The 20,943-nt window shown below is 39.1% G+C and overlaps 1 protein-coding gene across 1 annotated transcript; it reads right to left on the minus strand.

The window, feature by feature from the left end:
• Positions 1 to 18,387: 18,387 nt before the first annotated feature.
• snai2 (snail family zinc finger 2) lies at positions 18,388 to 20,580 on the minus strand. The gene is made up of 3 exons (XM_069691946.1): positions 20,375 to 20,580; positions 19,669 to 20,190; positions 18,388 to 19,298 (listed from the first exon to the last, which is right to left on the minus strand). Exons 1-3 carry the CDS (start codon positions 20,451 to 20,453, stop codon positions 19,117 to 19,119), a joined length of 783 nt encoding a protein of 260 aa, XP_069548047.1. The 5' UTR covers positions 20,454 to 20,580; the 3' UTR covers positions 18,388 to 19,116.
• Between the last annotated feature and the right edge of the window lie 363 nt (positions 20,581 to 20,943).

The following is a 20,943-nucleotide window of genomic DNA, read 5'->3' on the forward strand; positions in this document are numbered from 1 at the left end:
TGATACAGAAAGTATTAGAGCAAGAGATCATTATTCTGCTTCTGGGGGTGGAATTAAATTCAGAATCAGGAACAGCTTTAAGTGTATTACATGGGAACAGGTGGTGCACAAATGAACAGGGACACATAACCTTTGCAAGGCTTATAATGTTCATCTGTTGTTGACACTTTGTCATAGAATTGTACATTCATAATCCTTGTTCTGGTCAAAGTCAAGGTAATTTCTTTCTTCCCCTAAATTACAAATTGGCCTCAAAGATTTGACAGTTTGTACAACTCCGACACGCTCTACTCACTGACGATGGTGGCAAATTAATCATGTGATTAATTAAGGTGACATTTTCTATGATAAACTCAAGTAAGCCTTGAAATATAAAACCCCAAAAAAGAGCAAATTCACACATTGAAGAGAATTTGAAAATGGCAAAGTTTGACTTTTTTGCTACATAAATGAGTTAACTGAATAGATTTAAAAAATTGCTGGTAATTTTCTGTTGATTGACTGTGTGGCTGACTGTTTTAGCTCTATACCGATGAGTAAAAACAGAAACAAACTTCAGGAAAAAACAGCAGCAACTTCCAGGGCAAACACATTTGTCATAAATACTAAGTAGGCAAAAATGAGTATTGATAATGTAATGGTGTAATAAAGTAATGTAATGACTTGACAAAATCCCCAAATACTGTATTGTAAAATACAGATTTTTCTTTTCTCTCGATGTGTTTAGTTTTGTAAAATTTCTTTAAAAAACCCCGCATGAATTATGCTTCAATTAGTTTTTCTTATTATTTTACTTGTAATGTTATTAAACTATAATGATTAAACTATATATATAGCAGGTGTTTCAGTGAAATGAAAGCCTGAATATAGGTAATTAGTTTTATGTTTTTGTAGTATTGTTTGAAAATGTATAAACAGTATTTTGAGTCAGACTTATATGATTTGTATTGTATTGTAAGCCCATGTGTGCTTGGTATACGATGCATGTGTGCAAGAAACAATAAAACAACTGCAGTTTGTTCATTGATTTAAACAAAACAATATAGATCGGAGAGGATGTTAAGGAAATCCCAGGTAGGATAACGGCTACAGTCTGTGGTGTTGAATTGGACTTTACTGCATTATAAGACCTTCCTTCTATTTTGTCTACTTCCTGCCCTTGTAGTCTCCTGCAGCCAATTTCCAGGCCAAACTAAGTCACTCTGCTCGGCCCAGTTGCTGAATTCACGTATATATTCAAAAATTAATGACTTGCAGTGGGTGTTTTCAGCTGTTACTTTATTGTATTTTTTCCCCCCGGAGTCTATTTTGAATGATGGACAGGAATATAGGTCAATAAGATGACCACATAAAAAAAAAAAAAAAAAAAAAGGCTGTTCTTTTCTTACTGTGCTTCGTGAAAAAAAAAAAAAGAAAAAAAAAAGTCATTTGTCACTGGTTTTTCCCTGCCTCGCCTTCAAATTACTCTTACTTCTCCTCGACGCCTAATACCTCTGGGAGAGCGGAGAAAAAGAGGACAGCTACACCTGCGGCTGCTGAACAAGTGTATCACTGTCTGGGTGCTGTGTCCTGGCTTGTCAGGCCCTCTCACCTGGAATGTGCCGATGAGACAATCAGGTGCAACAGGCGCGTGGCGGCTTGCTGCAGGGAGAGATAACCTGCTCTGAGACACCGAGCAAAGAGCGACGAAGGACTTTCCACCCCTAGTCGACACCTCCTTAAAACCCCGAGACATGCCAGTGCAGAGAGAGCCATGTGACATGTCGAGGAGCACGGTGGCTGATTTCTAAACCGCTCCTCTCCAGGAGTAACATCTGTAGAATCATCATCGCGTAGGCTTGTTTGACTATCCCAGCATGACTCACTCGAAGGGTGGAGTGGTGTGAGATTTTGTTTAGCCTGAGGGGGAGAAAATTTCATTTCTATCAAGAAAAGGTCATGAGCAATGTTCCAGCTTCATAGGAAATGCATCAACGCACATAATTGGATAACCTATCAGTTTTGGGGGCAGCGTGATTGAAGTGACACTATTTGCCAGTGATATTTGGTCAGTCGGATTGGAGGTGAATGAGAAAATGCTGAACGCCTACACAGGACCAACTGTTGCTGTAGCATTAATATTTTATTAGAATGTAGTTGTCAAACATCTTGTGCTTAAACATACTGTCACAAGAGTTGCTGATCTTTAGATGCCAGTATTGGAATATATTTATGCTCCAAATCTAATTATTTTACTAACTCAGTAAAAATAACACTGCAGCATTGTTATTTCCATAATAATAATAATAATAATAACTTTATTTATATAGCACCTTTTAAAAACTGAGTTTACAAAGTCCTCTACAGAGAAGCAAAGCATAGTCATCCATAACATCAATACCGGTAAACATTTAAGAAAACAGGAGGCAAAAAAAAAAGACCATACCATAAAGGTAATGAATACAATACATTGGCTGTTGCATGCTTACATTTTTATAAGTGATACAAAGAATCACATGACCCCCGAGTTGTGAGAATTGCGAGCTTCCCCTCCAGTCACAGTTATCTCCCTGCAGCTAAACCACTTAAATCTTTGGTCAGTGTGGTTTTGTGCTTTTTTTTTTTTTTTTAATACAAGTCATCATAACCTTACACAACTTGTAACTTTAGATTAATGGTTTGATAACAACAGGTCTTGTATGTATCATCTTGTGGCATTTTTGCAAAGCTGCATGATGTTTTTTTCCCCCTCTGAAGGGAGTATTATTTACCACTGAAATCCAAGCAAGACGTTTTGAGGAGAAAACGACCCCTCTCAAGTGTTCATTTTTCCAGAATGTGTATGTTTTTGTTGTCTAGGTTTTCCTTGGTGGCAGTGAACAAAGCGTTCTACTGTGGAGTAGTTTCAGCAATCGCAGACACAGTGTCTGTACAGGGAGTTCCTGTCCCTGGCCCAAACCCACAGACCAACAGCAAAGAAGGACAAGGTCAGCCATTGCCTCTGCTTTTCTTTTGGCATCAAGGCAGAGAAGCTTTACCTCACCCTCAAGTTATATTCCTCCAGGCTCTATGTCAGTGGCTTTACGTTGCAGGGAGAGATCGAAAATCTAGCAAACCCTAAAAATATATGGTGTTACAGCAGCAGTTTGTAAAATACAGTGCTTGTGGCCTTTTTTTCCAAAAGTAAAAACATAACTGCACAAACAGTGGAACAGAATAAGCAATAGGGAAAGCTTTTGCTGAAAATATCATCCTACAGTCGGTACAAGATAGAAACTTACTGTCGTCTTCGGGGAATCATGAAATACATACATGAGCGTCTCTGCTTCAAAGAGAGTTTTCAAAGGGAGAGGATCGACAGCACTGTCATATCTGTGCCCTGAACACTGCTGCTAGAGCCAGCAGCCAGTTAGCTTAGCCTAAGCAGAACATGTTGTTACACTTTGGTTTTTGTACAGATTAAATAAATAGCGTATTCATGAGGTGCTGCAAGGCAGATTTTGTTATCTTCAGTTTCCCCTATGTTTCCAGCCTGGGCTAACCTAAGCTAATCTACACGTGTGAGCGGTATCGATCTTCTCATCTACCTCTCAGCGAGAAACCAAAATAAGCACATTGCTTTCATTTGATATGCACAAAAAGTAGTGGAACAGAGCTTCATAAATAACATTTAAACATGGCCTTTCCACTTAAAGATAATTTACCTATGATATACTGAAGTTATTTGATAAATGAGTTAAATAAATCCAAACATATTTGGTTATTTTCTTACCATTAACTAATTGATTTTACAACTAACTGTTTAAGCACTACCATGGATGAAGAACAAAATAAAGAAAGTGCAGCATTGGCCGAAACTCCTCATCCAGCACAGAAATACATGCAATGGAAGTTGTATATACAGAGTGAACAAAAATAATAAAAGCAATGGCTTGAAGAAACCCTGAAAGATTTTGGTGTACAGATACTCACAAGCCCAGAACCTTTTATTTTTTTTTTTTACTTTGATGTGTTTAGTTTTGTGAAATGTCTCTTAGAACCTTTGAAAACAAACCAGGATAAACCTTTTTATTCGTATGTCTACGTTTTTCTAGCAGACTTACACGGATTTCCTAAAAATGTCAAAACTTTGCTTTAACTTTAGAGAAATGCAATCGATGAAGTACCATGAACTGAAACAGGATATGTCTAGTAGAAACTGAGGCTGTGTGTATCCCTCCCTCTGTAGCTTCTTTATCTTCTGTTCTGTCACAGACAAACTCAAATCTATTTCCCAGCTCATCATAAACAGAAGCCCTGGTTGAGGGGGTTTGGTAAAAGCAAAGATCCAAGGAGTGTAATACTGAGAAGATCCTTCACCGTAATTTTAGTGACTTACAGGTAAGGTAGAGAGGCTGTTTTTGAAACATTTTGTAGTCCACATTAGTTTAACTCTTTGCTTGGGTAACCAGAGATTACGAGACAATTATCTGAGGCTTGAATTCCAGACTGTGCAGAACATGATAAGAGAAGCTCAGCAGTTGTAGAGGATAAAAGTAGAGACACTCACCAATGAAAACACCACAAATCTTATCAGATTGCGATAGACTTTGTAGGTCCTCCCTAATCTGTGTGTACTCACTTTGAAAAAGCTTTCACTGTCACATGAACTCTGTACCATGTGTGATTCGTCACCTCGTGGCAATTCATGTTATTGTTGGTTAAATGAAAGCTCTTATTCATTAAAGGAAGTTGATTTGAACTTTTTCAAATTAGCTGCATGATCCAGTGCTGTTCAAAGCAGGCGGTCAATTAGTTTTTTAGAAGTGAGAACATCTATTAAATCTGGAAAGCAGTCCAAATTAATTGTAGCAAGTTAAAAGAAAGTGCCAAAATAAATATCCCAATTGTGCTTAGATTTTCAGATGTTTGCTTCCATAGTGGAAAAAAAAGAGTTCAGTCAGCACAAAGAGCACAGAATTTCCCAACATGTTATTATAATACGTTCAAATGATGCATGCTGTTATGAATTACACCTCACAGGATATTGCAGATAATGCAAGACTTGTTTTCTGTGGTATTACTGTGTCATCCTCTCTGACAACTGCGCTGCAGGACTGCGGGGGGATATCTGGCCTTTTGCAATGCACCAATCTCCAGCGTCACTTCAGTTTCATGATTACAGAGTCCATGCACCGGCTTCAGTGGCATCATGTGGAATCTGACCTTTTGAATTAATGCTAACACTGATATCAGCAGCATGTTTGCAGACAGAGAAACACGACTGTAAACATGATTTATTACAAAACCAGCGTCATATGTTGTGACATTTATACCAGATAAGTCCCGTTCTTTTAAAAAAATTAATAATAAAAAAAAAAATGGTCTGAAGGCTTCTGCAGTTAATTGGTATTCTAAGAGTTAGCAAAATCATGCCTTGGCTACTGAGCAGGCTGATGAGAGAGTGAAATCTCATTATCATGTAACTCTCACCAGTGAGCTTTAGCAGTGTGTGACTAGTGTTTTTGGAATAAAACTGATATATCTAGCTTGTTTTTCAGTCCTTTAGTAGAAGTACAGCAACTCCTTCTTGGTTAATATGTTGGGTGAGCACATTTCTGATGCAGCTGAAACTCCAAATACAGTTTGATTGACATGTTATGAAACTGTGCTGTATTAAGAATTGAAGGATAAATTCAGGGACATTCTGTACTTTTCTTATTGTCAACAAATCCAATGAATTGACCAAAACCAGCAAGTGTTGCCTGTGTTCTTAGAGCCTCAATAGTCTGACCCCAATACAGCTTATTCCTCCTTATTCCTCCACTGTGGTCCAAAAACTATTAACAACATGTCACTGGTACACGTTCCTTCATTATCACAAACATGGGCACTGTTTATTACTTTCAATCCCACATACGCTGGTATTTTAAGCACCAAATCTGTATTAATCTGCAGCTGAACATCGTCCCCAGCAAATACACTATGTCCTCCTCCTTTAGTAATGTTTTGCTAAATTCTGCATTGCCCATCAGTTTTATTAAATCACCTAGGCTTTTTAGAAAATGAAAGTGTGCATTTTGTGACCTGTTTTTAGAGATTTACATCTTCTGGGCATGGGACTGAATGGACAGTGGAAAAGCATCGAAAGATAGAGATATCAACACCTTTTTGGTTTTGGTCTTTTCACGGAATTTGTAGTCGGTAACAAAAATACATATTGTTGCAGAATATAACAAGCTTTATTCTTTAAAGGGATATTTGTGTGCAAAATATGTCCTTTTTTGCTGAAAGTTAGTCAAAGAAAATCGAAAATCCTCCCAATGAATACACACAACACATAGATAATCTCCACTTAAAACATGTCATTTTTAAACTTTGATTTCCTTCAAATAAAAACAAACAAGATTAGGAAGCTTTTGAGATGCTGGTAGGTAGATCTGACATTTGAACAGAGCCAGGCTAAGGGCTTGAATACTCTGTTGTGGCCGCATAGATAGCTGCAGACACATGACGTAATAGTTCTGTTCACACTACTTTTCTGTAAGATGCTTTCCACACATGCGCAGTAGATCGGTGTCTACATGAAGATGTGTTCCCAAACTCCATGACTTGTTGACCATCTGATTTTCAGTATATTGTTTTAGACATTAACTGTAGAGATGTGGGTCATGAGGGACCCCTTGACACAGCCTCTCTTAAAATTCTGTATCCATTTTGGGGTTCTATTGCATGCGTAGTTGATACTCTTGTAGCGTAGTCGTTGAGCACACAAGTTGGCGTGGTCACAACAAATCGGAAGGATATGGATGTCTGCAGAAAGTCAACATGTACTCCCTCTGAAGTTTAAATTTGTGTCACCTGGACCCTTCTTGTACTCGCAGACACGGAAAGGATAACGATGGCTATACTGTTTCCAGTCCTTCTGCTTAGCAAATCTTACCAGCTGTACCTTCAAATTCCCATAAAAATTCAATCTTGGCAAGAAGGCAAGTAAGAACATTTCCCTTAATTTAACAGCTTAACAACATTTCCAAAGTCACTTTGAACTCAGCAGCAAAAGTAACACACAGCCCTAAATGTATTTTTTGAATCTCTGGTTCCCAATCAAACTCCTAAAACAGAATGGACAGAAAATACATCACCATGCGTTAATATGGCAAAAACCCAACTCAAGCATACTGTATGAATTAACAAGTCTTTGATGTGACACCTCAGTGAGTAAAAAGCACAACAGGCCTACACTTTATGATGACAATACAGTTCTAGGACACAATTTGCCATTGTCATTGCTTCTTTTGACAAATCATGCCCCTCCGCCACTCCCCTTCTGGAGCTCTGTTGTCTACACCACATCATAGTGAGTAAGAGCAGCTCCAGACGCTGATGTACCCTGGGCAGTGCCTTCTTCCCCACACCTACCCAGCGTGTCATCACGGTCAGGGCAACTCGCTGAGCCATAATTACCTCAGGCTGCACACAACAAGGGAGATGCCTCCAAGTAAACACAGTCCAGATTTTGGCCCAGCTCACTTCAAAGCTGGAGTATGCTGATAACAAAGCAAACCCCGGAGAGTCCCACTCTCCCCTCCCGCCGAGAGGGTGGCCAGGGCTTGCAGGGGCCGATAGTGGCAGTGATGTGAGAGAGAGAGGAGGAGGTGTGAAGTGGCTTTTGACAGCTCAGCACCTGCTGCGTCTTCATGACCAGGCAGCTCCTCGCCATTTGTCTCAACTGACCAGTTAGCTCAGACCGGGGGATTAGAACTTGGTGTGGGGGGGTGGTTGGGGGTTCAACCAGGAGGCATGTTGATGGGGAAGGGTGGTGTTGAGAGAGGTGGGGGGATGTTATTGTGATTGGACACACCTTCTGTCATCCCAGTGGAACATTCCAGCTGTCTGTGGCAACTAAATGCTGCTGTTGTTGGACAATGACGTTTCTGCCCCTACAGGCCCTCGATTCATGTGTTTAGTGGCATGTCTCATATTGATGCCATCATCAGTGATCTCTCACCAGTGCTTTCTTTCGTGTTACTTCAATCACACAAGCCTAAATTAGTGTTAACCTGGGCAGCATTAGCATTATCTCCTAATGCAACCCAAATGTTGCTTGTTGCCTTTAAAGGCATGCCTTATCCCACATCACTCAGTGTCTTCTCAGTCTCTTATCAGCTGTGGTTTTCTCTGCGGCTCATGACACAGCTGGATCAGGTCTCCTGTGATCAGTCCACTGGAATGAAAGCATTGGTGCAGACCAGACAATCTCCGCAAATACTCAAAGGCTGTGGTGAAGGCAGAGGAATGCACCAATGACAGAAGATATTTATGGCAGGGAAGACTGTGACTACTAGCTTGGAAAGACAAACAATCTGTTTCTCAGAGGGGGGATTGTAATATTGATGCAGTGTTTATAAGACTCGTAATTGCAAAACATCACCCCATACAAATATTCAGCTGCCTGCTGGCTTATGTTTGAAATCTTAGAGTGTTGAAAAATTTCAGATCCCTCTTGAAAAACAGGAAAATAGCAAAAACAAGTTTTGTTCAACATAAATTTAAAAAAAGACAGCCGTCCCAGAGGAGTTTTCACTTTACCGTGGACAGTTTTGTTGGATACTGTTGTAAGATTTGTCATATCTATTCTGTTCCAGTGATCACAGATAAATCATGTTTGAGCCAAGAAACTAATCATACTGAAATTGTTTTTTTTAAATGACTGTTGACTTTTCTGCTATTTTGGTTGTGTATGCATATTATATTTCTTATATCAGTGTGCCACCCCACTGCTTTGTTTCCTGTTAACTTTGCTATTAATCTTTGATTAATCAGAGAAGTAGAAGTACTTAGTTTCCAATTGTCCTATAAAATCTTAATAAATTGCCTTTCTCTGGCAGTTAAAATAAAATAAAAAGACACACTGTGTCCTTTTAAATAAAAACAATTAAATAGGAAGTCCATCAACAGAACCATTGATTGTGTGCTAAGGTTTTTGTAACTTTGGCCATGGTCCAAACTGCTCAAAGCCTTGGAGTCTTAGCTCGTCAGCTCACTGATTGCAGGCACAAAGACCAAATTAATTACTCAACTGGAAACTGAAAGTGTATAAATATCCATAGTTAAACACCCGCTCGATGCTTCGATTTGTGTAAACATGAAAACAAGCAAGAGGAAAGGGCAAGAGATCACTAAACTTTGGGGTCACTCTGGGGAGTCACAAGCTGATTAACATTATCAAAAAGCATTTGGAGAGGACAAAATAACTTTTAAGACTTCTTTTCCTCGTCCTTACCTCATTTGTTATCAGTGAATTACTAATTGATTTTACCTCCTCAGCACCATCAAAAGTATGACATAGCTTTGTTTTAATCCAAGCCCAAAAGGTTGGGAAGCACTGAATAACAAATATTAAAATCTGTAATAGACCATAGTAACTGTGTGAAAAAGTTCCTTTAGTATTTTTTAGTTTGTACAGTAAAAATACAAGTTGTTTATGGTGTCAGTGGTGTTGTTTCAACTCTATCATCTAAGTGTAAGTTGTACTTGGTGTTGTTGTTATATTGATTTCCTTACATTGGATCCTTTTTCTGTGGTTTGTGTATATAGCATATATATAGAAATGGACAATTTATTGGATATACTGGAACATGGTGGAGCACAAATAATCTTAGAGTGCAGCCTCAAAATCAACCATATAGAATCAGCCACAGTAGCCTAAAAAATAAATGTATGCCAAGTATTTACTACAAGGTTGTTGTATTACATTGTCTAACATCTTCCAGGTGTTTTTGAACAGCAAAGATACAGATTATCTACACATCATAGTTTTTTTTTTTTTAATTCGCTGAGATCCTTATTGAGTGAAGGAGTCCTATTCATACCCAGAGAAACTCAGCTGGTGGTTCACGTCCTGTTGAGGCTTGTCAGCAGAGTACAATACCCAGGGTCTGAATAATGTGGCCGAGAGCTAGTTTATTCAAGAACCTTTTGTTTGCGCTCCATACTCACCTTTTCCCTCCACTGGTGATCAGATAATCAGTAGAGAGAAGGAGGAAAAAAAAAACTCCCAACCATTTCCCCAAGAAGTCATAGCTGCCACTGGCTCTTTGTAGAATGTGTCACAGTGGATATTGTAGACTGAGTTCCTACTGCACCATGGTTTGGGGCTAAAACCTCCATCTATGAAATCCAAAAGAACATATTCAAGTCCTAAATTTAATGTGGATGGCACCTAATACCACTCAGAGGCCCAATGTCATGCCAAGCTACAGAGCGGGCCTTTCTCAAGCCCCCAAAAGATTCAGTTTCACTATTTACCCATAAGTTAAGAGAGGTCATGCAGTAATGTGTGTGTCCCCGAACAGCTGCTCTTTGATGTTGGTAACTTGGATTCAGCAGGCATATGCATATTCCAATGACAAGCTCACACAATTTTGATCCAGTTAGGAGTTTTTTGCTGTGAAGGAATAGATAGACTTTTAGGGAAATAAAATGTATTTGTTTTGTTTTCAAGAGATAGATGAGTAGATCTATATCCCTTGTATATTTCTATTAAATATAAAGTGTCAGCCAGCCAACTCTTAGCTTAGTTTAGCTTAGCTCAGCATAAAGACTGGAAACAGGGGTAAACACCTAGTGTGGCACTGTTTAAAAGTTTGCCTACAAGCACCTCTAAAGCTCAGTGAGAACGGGATGCAATTTTAGTACCTAAAGTGTTCTGCATGCCATTAGTAGACCAAATAGTGTTGACCAATCAGCCTTATGTTTGCATCATAGACTGTATATAAAATGACCGTAGTCTCTGGGTCTAAAAAGTAAAGCCAATGCAGAAGTGCCTTAAACGTCAGACCAATAGAGGATGGGTTCCCAGATTGCGGTTGGACAGTCAGGCGAGCTGTTTCCATCCGTTTCCAGTCCTTATGATAAACTCTGCTAAATAGTTGCTTCATTTATACTATAATGATACGAGCGTGGTATTACCCTTCTAATTTAACTCATTCAAAACGGCAAATTCCTGTTTCACAAAACTGTTCCTTTAAAAAAAAAAAAAAAAAAAAAAAAAGTCACAATAATATCATAACCACATCTTATTCATTGCATTTTTAAAACTTAAAAAAAAAAAAAAAAAAAATCCCCATTTCCTCAATTGTCTGGTCACACAGCAAAAATAAGTGGTAGGAAAGTTCCCCAGATTTGATGCTGAGTGCATCTCTGTTGTGTTTGCTGTTTGGGTGAGGCTGTACATGCTGTTGCTGTGGAGTGTAAAACCACTTAGAAACGGCTGGTGGCCAGACAGCTTTTCCCAACCCTGATTCATCATAATTAGGTCACTGGCTCACTCTGTTGCCCTCTCAGGGATCATCACACTCATACTCTCACATATGCCACTGTGCCCTGCTGACTCTGCTCAGAGATAATCAGTGATCAAAATAATAAGCCATGAATGTACTGTAATCTTCCTCATACTTACCTTTTTTTTTGTTACAGTCCACCTATCTGTCTTGTCTTATGAATCCATCTCTAACTAACCGCCGTTCAATCTCCTGCTGTATGATTGGTATGGATTTGAAAACGAAAATCAATTCGGGATGTTTTACCTTGCATCACCCCGTCAGTGAACTTCATGAAAAGAGCCCTGTGACATTTCTGTATTCACAGTATGTAATGATGGATTGAAAAAAAAAAAAAGATGCATTCACATGCACTGCACTTCCCACAACAGGTAAACACAGGGAGGATATTAATTTGAATAAATGACTTGGGACACAGCTGTACAATTAGAAAGTAAATCCCATTTCCATTTGTCTTCTGAAGTCCTGTGCTTTCTGTTCAGTAATTTCTCCTCCTTATCTGGACGGGAACGAATGCAGCCACATTTGCAATTGGACCCCAACAGCCAGGAAATATGCAATTAGCTTAGACCTACCACTGTCAATTTGTTGCTCACAGCAGAGTTGATTGTAAAATAGTATAATCACATCTAAAAGGGGGAGATCCAGCGTGTGGTTCTTCTGCTCAGCCTGGAGCACTCACAAGCTGGATGAAGTTACCTTAAAGTTCCCGGGGGATAAACACCCACATCTGCTTTCAAAGTAAACATTTACCAACTCAGTTTGTTTACAGCTGATGCTTATTATGTCACAAAGCATCACTATTGTTCTCCATATTTGTCTTTTACCTACTCTAAAAATGACCTGTCTTCTACTCATGATGCCACTTTAGGCTTCCTCTAATTTGATCAAATATAATGGAACTAGTGTTGCAAGAAATTCAGTATGATAACCAATTACTGACAACTCTCCATCCTGTTTGAACACAGACAGTATATGGGAAGCTCCAGTGGGATCAATTTACTTGTAACTTTGGATGGCTGTCAAAACATCCTTTGAATAAGCAATGCAAAGTTTTGTATTGTCTTATTAAATGCAGAATATATTAATATTTCATGTCTTTGAAAATGCTACTGTTGAAAAAAAAAGATCAAAACGACATTCCGCTAGTTGTGAATACAGGATGAAATACCTCAACACGGTCTATTTATAGTGATGAAAGAGAACAGATGGTTCTTCAGTTAAAAAAAACAACAAAAAAAAACACGTCATTGCCGTTTGTTAAACCAACAGAATTAACCCTGAATGTTTTGTTCTATAAGTTTTCCTTCCCAAACAGCTGATGGCATGCAAAGACAACTTATAAAGTTTTGAAAAGCCAATTTTTCATTATTGACTTGACAATATGCTTTGTTTTAAATCATGTACTTATGTAGGCTACTATCATTATCACTATTTTGAATACATAAGTGCGTTTTAGGCATGAAATCAAGCAACTCATTACAAGTACCCAGATGGTGCACTCAAAACGGTCCAAAAATTGAGTGTGAAACGCTGGACACTATTCACACTCAACAGTCGCCATCTTGGCTATGTATCAGAAAGCGAGGAAGCACTGACGTAAAGTATTTTCAAACTGTGATGGCAGAGGAAGCTGCAGATGTAGCAGAACATCGTACAAAAGTGTTTATTTTTCATGAAGTTGCTTTTGGATAAAAGCCTTGAGTATGTTTATTGTGTGAGTTAAACAGAGGGCACGAAAACACGTTTATTTCTGGGTCAAATAATTGGCATATGTTGGCAGGTGATGCATTCAAATGCTATGGTTATTTCCGGTCGTGTGCAATTTGAGACAACCCTACTCTGTTTAAATTCAAGTACGACACAAGTAAGTGTACTAACATTGTACAAAGTAAAGTGTGAGATGTGGAACACAGCCATAGTCTTTTCAAGTTTATCCATTTTGGAGAGCTATTTGAAAAGATACATTTTCTGTGGCTACAAAGTCTGACAGATTTTAAATATCCAATTTTTCCAACCCTTTCGCTAAGTGCAATATATGATTTTCTTTTTCCTAATTGCAGAGGACATCCAGTCTTTCCTGTAGTGGCACTAACATATTGTTATGCTATACTCTCATCATGATGGCCCACTGGCAGATGCAGATGTAAAATATAAATATTTACAAAGTGTACACACTCACTGGGCAAAATAAGAAAACTACTTTCACTTAGGTTGTATAAAACATGCCGTATTTATTTTTATGTAACATTTTCTTTCAAGAAAAATTCCATGACTTATCTTAGTTCTATCGGGTTGGATGATCCTCTTTGAGAAAACCATTGCAAATGGCAACTTTTCTATCCATTTTTGACACTTCCTCCCCATGGCAGACATATTTTCGTTTCTCAACGTAGCAGTGAAACGTGCACCTTTTGCACCATGGACATGGTGTCACGCTGCAGGACATGTATGTCATTTTATCGGCCTGTGTAACAATCAGGAATGTTCATTTAAGACAGTTGCTGATATTTCATTTTATAGCCTTCCTCATCCGTTACCGATGATGTGCTGATATTATTGTGAATCCTTCGTGGTTGTTTTGTTAACCAAAGATGCAAAGGAAAAAGCTTCAAAAATTCAGTTTTATATCAGATTTGTTGTACCATGACTAAGAGTGTAGTGTAGTGTTTGAAGCCTTTTGACCTTCACTGACATTACAATTCATCCTGAGGGGGAGATAAATCTATAGAACAAATGTTATGCCAATAGTTATCAAGACCTTTCACTCAAAACTGCATATGTCAACCTCATTGAAGCAATGGCCATCGTCTGGTAACTGTGAAGCTAAAATGGAGCTAAAGCTTCACACACATCTGTAGCCTGAGAAAGTCTAGGGAGTTGTTCATTGTAAACTAAAGTATTTGGATTATCAAGATTTTACAGAAAGTATATATATAAATTGGTAAAGCAACAATCAGACATTGTGTTTACAAATTTACAGCCGAGCAGAAAGTAAGTATGAAAAAAAAGCATTGGCCCTGAGGAACTCCAGGTATCAGATATGTTCACTGAGGAGCGAGATGACTTTCCATCTGTGAAATAAAAGTTTCTGTTTGAGTGCAGGGAGACAAATCAGTCAAGCACAGGACAGGTAATACCACCCAGTGCTTACGGCGTTCAAATTTAAATTGGATGATCAACAGTGTCAAAGGCTGCTTAGAGGTCTAAAAGGATTAAAAATGAGCAATTCGCTCCATCCGCTTTTCAAAGAATGTCATCATCATTATTTGAATTAAAAAGCAGGCTCACCCCACTCAGGGTGACAGCAGATTCACATCAAACTACCAGTCTCCTGCACAACTTTGTTAAACTGACAACCATTCAGGGGTCTCTTTGTACGTCTGATGGCCATCTGGCAGTACCTTGTCCAGAAATGCAGTGCAGAGGACTCTGGGAAAACATTAGTGGTCTCTGCTCCTGTGGGACGTAACAGAAAGGGACTCGACTTTATGATGCATGATGATGGAGATACAACCCAAATGATATGTCTGTACTTTTCGAAACATATGCATAACACAAATCGTCCTGCACATTTTGAGATAGAATTATATATGTAATAATGAAAACATTTTAAAGTTGTATTTAGAAAGACTGGAGTGAACCAAAAAAATAACTCTACGATTTCACACGTGATATCTGTAATGAAACTTAACTAAAACGTTGACAGGTCAAATCTGTCCATGCAAGCTTGTTGAGCAACACTTTAACCTTGCCTGCTTAGCATTGATAACGAAAACTACCAAAAACTGAATAAATTGTTAACACACCGTAATGTAGTTTTAGAGACATTTTTTACTGTTTTATCAATGTATTGAGTGGATGGATGAATGGATGGATGGATATTAATGTATTTGTCACAAAAATCATCTATAACTCATATCAATAATTTGATTTGATTGATTAATAACTCGGTTATAAGAATCATACTCAATAATGTGGCTACAAGCAATAACAAATTGTTACAATGTGTCACAAAGCATTTATTAACTAATTAAACACATGTGCAAATCATTCACAGTTTAAAACAGTTTAGAAATTCAACTGAACTAAATGAACATTTACAAAATAATTTTCTCTGCTTTACAGTGTCTGTGTTTTTAGACAATGTATTCATTATTTGTTTACTGCTTGAATACTAAATAACACATTTACAACATATCATGGAAGTTGTGACAACTGTTAGAGAGTGGAAAAGGGCATCTTTCAATCCATCAAATCCTCTAGCCACAAAGGAGCCTGTTGTTTACAGAGATGATCTTTTACAGCTCTGGTCATGAGGTTTTGTGGGCCTAACATTAAGGAGGAAATACAATCAAGTAAATATGATCACAGGATTCTTTGACAGCTGACTTCTACTCAACAAGAAAGCAACAAAAAGAGACCACAGAGCTATTGATTAAGACAACACAGCCTCGTCTGTCTATGCTGGACTCCTCACTTCAGTGCTCGTAATGACATGCTGAAGAAAAATCATTTCTGGCCTACATGGAGGGTCATCCACCATCCCTCAGTACATAACTGCTGCCTACACATCAAACAGGCGAGAAGCTCCCGACTATTTCTTCTAACTATAATGCAATTTCTTTAAAGTCTCTTAGCAACTGTTTTTTGACCCTTTACATTAACCCTTTTACTTTAACGAGATAAATACACAAGACTATGAGACACGAGCAAAACTTCAAAAGAATTCATCATCCCTGGTGATTACATTATGCTTGCTCGATCTGCATGAATCCAATTTATCAACAAATACAAAAGACGCCACACAATTAGAGGCAAACAGTATTATCTGGAGAATATGCACCTCGAGCTGAAAAAAAGCAGTGCCATTCTAAGTAGCTACCCAGTCATTTGAGGAGACAACAGAAATAAAAGAGAATAGTCTTTAACAAGATGCAGAGGCTCAATAAACAGGCAAACATTCCTTCAGGCGGTTGGAGTAAAGGGGAATACACAATCATCTCCTTTCTGATGTGGTGGGGTTAGAGAGGAGGGCTGGGGATCACTTCGCGGCTAAGACAATCAGACCTCAGAGGACGCCTTTAACTTTTTGTTCCACTTGATGGTCATAAAGGAATCATACTCCCTGATTCACCATAAAGTCAGCAGGTTTCATGGAGTCATGCCCTGCTTTACATCCAGCACACTGTTCTCTGAGGCTGCTTTGTATCTTAATATCGCCCTGGGCACGTAAATGTGCGGAGTGAGGACATTTATTTTACATGTGATATAATAGTAGTATGAATTCAGGCTTTAATGATAACCAAAATGATGGGCTGCCAAAGGAAATGAATAGACAGATATAAGTAAAGAAGAATTTGTTTTATTTCATTCGCAGTAGAGTTGCGGATGATGAACCAATTATTACACATATTTTGAAATTCTGTTTGTCATTTTTTCAACAAAAATGACAAAGAATTGTTCGTTCTTGTTTATTATTTGGAATGAACAAATCAGATATAACCTTATCTTCACAATGATTCAGCACAGAATCTAATTGCAAAAACACCCACAGGATATCTACTTGCATTTGACACCTAAAGATTCACAATTTAAACATTGCAATATAACAATTGACAGTCTCCACAAATAACAAATATTTGATCTCATTCCTTTACACATCCTCTAATAGCCATATGCTTTAAAACAAATGAGCTCCTGCTCCTTCTCCTCCCCGTCTCCTCCCACTACCATCACAACGGCTAAATCAAATATTCATGTTGGAGGGGAAAGCATTTAACACGTGGTTGTTATCTGAGAAATCGGTCATGCAGTTAATTGTTGTTGTTAAAAGAAAGTCTTGCAAGATTATGAAGCTAATTGGCATTATACATTCATATCTTTTCCCTCTCTGACACCAGTATGATAAAGTGATTGCCTCCATGGAACGAAGGATATTAGATTCTCCAAAGAGAAGTGAGGACACTCAGATAAGTGTTTGTGAGAGTCTGCAGTGGCCTCTTGATGGCACTTTCCTTTTATGAGGCAAATGATCTGAATAATAGGACCGTCTGCTTTGAACATTTCCACATTAGGTCATGCCTGTGGTTTCTACAATATCAGGGGACCTGTGGCTGTGGTTTTTATCCTCCTGGCTGCACCTGCTTTTCAGTGAGGTTGAAGAGCCCCGCAGCCACCTGGTCCAATCCAGAGAGCGGCGGTGAGCACCTGGAATGGCTTGACAATGACTCAGAGCGAGGAGAGTCTACCTACAGGGAAGTTCAGCCCTTCGCAGCAAGAAAAACAAGTGTCTATTTGTCAGATCGCGTCTTTCAAGTCCACAAGTTTTGGGCATGAGGGCAAACTGGAACATACTCTGGGCTTTGTTAGAAAGAGTTCAGCTTTGACTGCACCCCTTAAGGCGTTGCACTTTTTGTGGTCCAATATCTATCTGCTGCAAGACAGCATATGGTAGAAGACAACAAAATGTAGCCTGGGGAAGTCTATTTAATCCTTGATGGCAAGCGTCCCAGAATTCAAGGAGGTCGTCAAAGCAAATGCAAATTTTGATGTTTTTGTGAAAACATATTAAAATCTAGATATCAGAGAGCCCTGGCGCCCTGCAGTGATTGTTGTGATTAAGCAGCAAGATTTAAAAAAAAGTAGCAACTTTGTTTCAATTTATCTCCAGCTTCTTTGATAACAAGATTTTTTTAAATTAGGACTTTCTGGAAGAATTACTGCTTCAAACTTAAACTTTACACACACTTGGGCAAAGACAGACTCATGGCCCCTCAAAGGGTATAACACATAAGTGCAGATCAATATAGCTAGTATGTGTTAAATTTCAAGATTGTTTGATGTCTGGACAGGTTCACAGGGAACAGGTCCAGGCCTGATTCGGAGCTGAGTCACCTCTTTCCTCATTTTTACATCTTCCTAACATGAGATGGTGCAAGATGGATTAAATATCATACACTTGTGTGTAAGTTATGGCGTTTGAAGCGTGACAATCAATGACTCCTGCTAAAAGAGCAGTTTACACACCAAAGCAACAGAAGGCTTCACAGGTGGAAAAACAACGTGCAAGATATCAAAAGAATTATACAAAAAGTCATGAAACTTTATTTTTAAAAGTGTCACGAAAATATGAAAATATATAAAATCATTCAGCATCACAGTTTTCACTGTTGATATACAATCATCTCAGTCACACTTACATTCAATATATAAAAATATAATAGGAACCTGCTTTTGAAAATACATAGTATTGCAGAGTAAAACTGAGGCACTTGAGAAAACGTGTATTGCAATTTGAGTGCTGGCAAACTGTTTCTAAAGACTGTGCAAAAATTATAATAATTTCACCCTAAATCTAAGTTTGCACTTGTTCCCTATGTAACAATGGCTTCTGTATTCCACTAGTTATATTTATACTGCCATTCGTAACGCACCGTTTGGTATCGCTTGCATAAAAAAAGTGGAGGTCTGCATAACAGCCACTGAGAGACATTAATACAAACACTGGAGATAACATTGTGAAGGCATATAAAACATTCTAGACATGCAGAAAAGTGCATGAATAGCACAGGTAGGTGAGTACATGGTTTGACAAAGCTCGACACTGATTGCAATCACAGAAACACTGCTTGAAACGAGAAGCATGTGAGCGCTGAGCTATTTCTCACTCTGAAATGAAATTGACCGGTAGTAGACAAAAAAAAAAAAAAAAAAAAAAAAAAAGTCTGCATATTTGTGAGCAAACCCCCACAGTATGATTCCCTGACAGTTCTCCTGGGGTTTTTCTGGTGTGGTGGAAAAGTATCCCAGTTCAGTGTGCTACACAACAACCAGATTCCTCATGCTTGTGCAGAAGAGACATCCTGGAGAAGGTTTTGGAGCAGTTCTTGCATTGGTATTTTTTCACATCCGAATGGGTCTGTAGGTGAGCCCTGAGATTGGACCTGTCCGCGAACGCCCTGTTGCAGTGAGGGCAGGAGAAGGGCTTCTCTCCTGTCAAAGCAGAAATAAAAAAGAAGACTCTGTCAGTGACTGCACACAGATATATCTGAATCCAAATGTATAGTCACAGAGGCATCTTATTTGCCAGACAAGAACTCTGCTGAGTGAATCCTACTGCTGATTGACTGTAACATGACAAGATTTCTCTGTTCAACACACCAGCACAAGAAAATGTATAGGAAATGATAACATTGTGACAGTTTAACTTGTTCAGACTCACTAGAAAACGGTATTAAGTCATCACGATGTTTACTGTAGCTGTTAGAACCATTAAATCATATACCATGTTGAATCTGTGCCTGCAAAATCAATGCTGCCTCTTCACACAAGAGGCCCCACTCTTCCTCCTCAGTTTACTCACCGGTGTGCGTCCTGATGTGTCCTTGGAGCAGCCACGGTCTGGAGAAAGCTTTCCCGCATATTTTGCAAACACAAGGCAAAGTATGTGTCCTGATGTGCATTTTGAGCGCCCCCAGGCTAACGTACTCCTTCTCGCAGTATTTACAACTGAAGGATTTCCTCGTTTGGGCGTCGCAGTGTAGCTGCTTGTGCTTGAGCAGTCCAGAGTACGTGGAGTAGGATTTGCTACACAAACTACATTGGAATTTCTCAGCCTCCACTCCGTGAGGGTCTATCAGCTTGGGCAGCATCTGCTCATCTTCATCGCTCCTCGGGCTTTCAGAGCCGCTGTGGTCTTTAGAGGAGGTGTCGGAGAGCGATGAGGGATATCCAGAGATGGGGGACAGGTCACTGGGGAGCGGAGACAGCGGCAAGTTGCTGGTCGTCCACACTGTGATAGGGGTGTACGCTGCCGGGCTCAAGATCTCCGGCTGGGGGATGACAGTCAGGGGAAGGCCCTTGTAGATGTGCGGTGTGATGAACACTGAAAATGAAGACAGCACAGTAAAAACAGTTATCGGATGCTGGCTTGAGTGAGGAGCACATATTTCAAAGAAAGTTTGACAACAAAATCAACTTCTGCAAAGTTAAACCGCGGCTGCGTGTGAGAGACATAACTTTAAAAACTTTGTAAAGTTACACGGCTACTATACTTTGAAAAACTTTACCTGTTGGGCTTTCCAGCTCACTATAATTTGGCTTCTTTGCGGAGTTTATATGTTTCTTGACCAGAAAAGAGCGTGGCATCTTGGAGAGCAAGAGAACAACTTTTGGCAAACTTTTTTTCGAAGCAAATAAGTGCTGAGCGTCACTTTGCTGCGTAAAGACGGAAATCCTTATTGCTTAAGTCCAGTGGAGTGTCATCGTGCGACGCTGCGCTCTTGGAAACAGTGCAGTGGGTAGCTCTAAAGTGCTGTAAATACTCCCTATCAGGTGCATGGGAGGAGCCATTCACTGTCATTTACATATACTGGGAGCTCAAACCAATTAAATCTCCCTTTTACCACCGTGCTTTAAAACTGAGCTTTCAGCCTATGGGAGTACAACACCCCCCCTCCTCCCCCAAGGGGCTGGGTCAATGCCATCCAGTAAGACAGGTGCTTTGTGCAGGAATTCTATGTGCTTCAAAGATGCAAGTGTACATAGCATCATACAGTTGGCATTACCTAAGAGACGTATGGGAGGCAGGAGAAGAGTAGATTTCCAAAATACTGGTGCGAGCCATTATTTTAAATTA

The sequence above is a fragment of the Brachyistius frenatus genome, unplaced genomic scaffold (assembly GCF_029030835.1).
Source record: "Brachyistius frenatus isolate BFR_SWC_R1_liver_20210118 unplaced genomic scaffold, ASM2903083v1 Contig_12, whole genome shotgun sequence".
Classification (NCBI taxonomy): Eukaryota; Metazoa; Chordata; class Actinopteri; family Embiotocidae; genus Brachyistius; species Brachyistius frenatus.

Bases quoted from the DNA above. Each gene is read 5' to 3' on its own strand.
- snai2 (XM_069691946.1), bottom strand. From the start codon at position 20,453: ATGCCACGCTCTTTTCTGGTCAAGAAACATATAAACTCCGCAAAGAAG. The intron at 20,191-20,374 runs GTAAAGTTTTTC...CTTCATTTTCAG, and splicing joins TGAGCTGGAAAGCCCAACAG to TGTTCATCACACCGCACATC. The intron at 19,299-19,668 runs GTGAGTAAACTG...CTGCTTTGACAG, and splicing joins ACACATCAGGACGCACACCG to GAGAGAAGCCCTTCTCCTGC.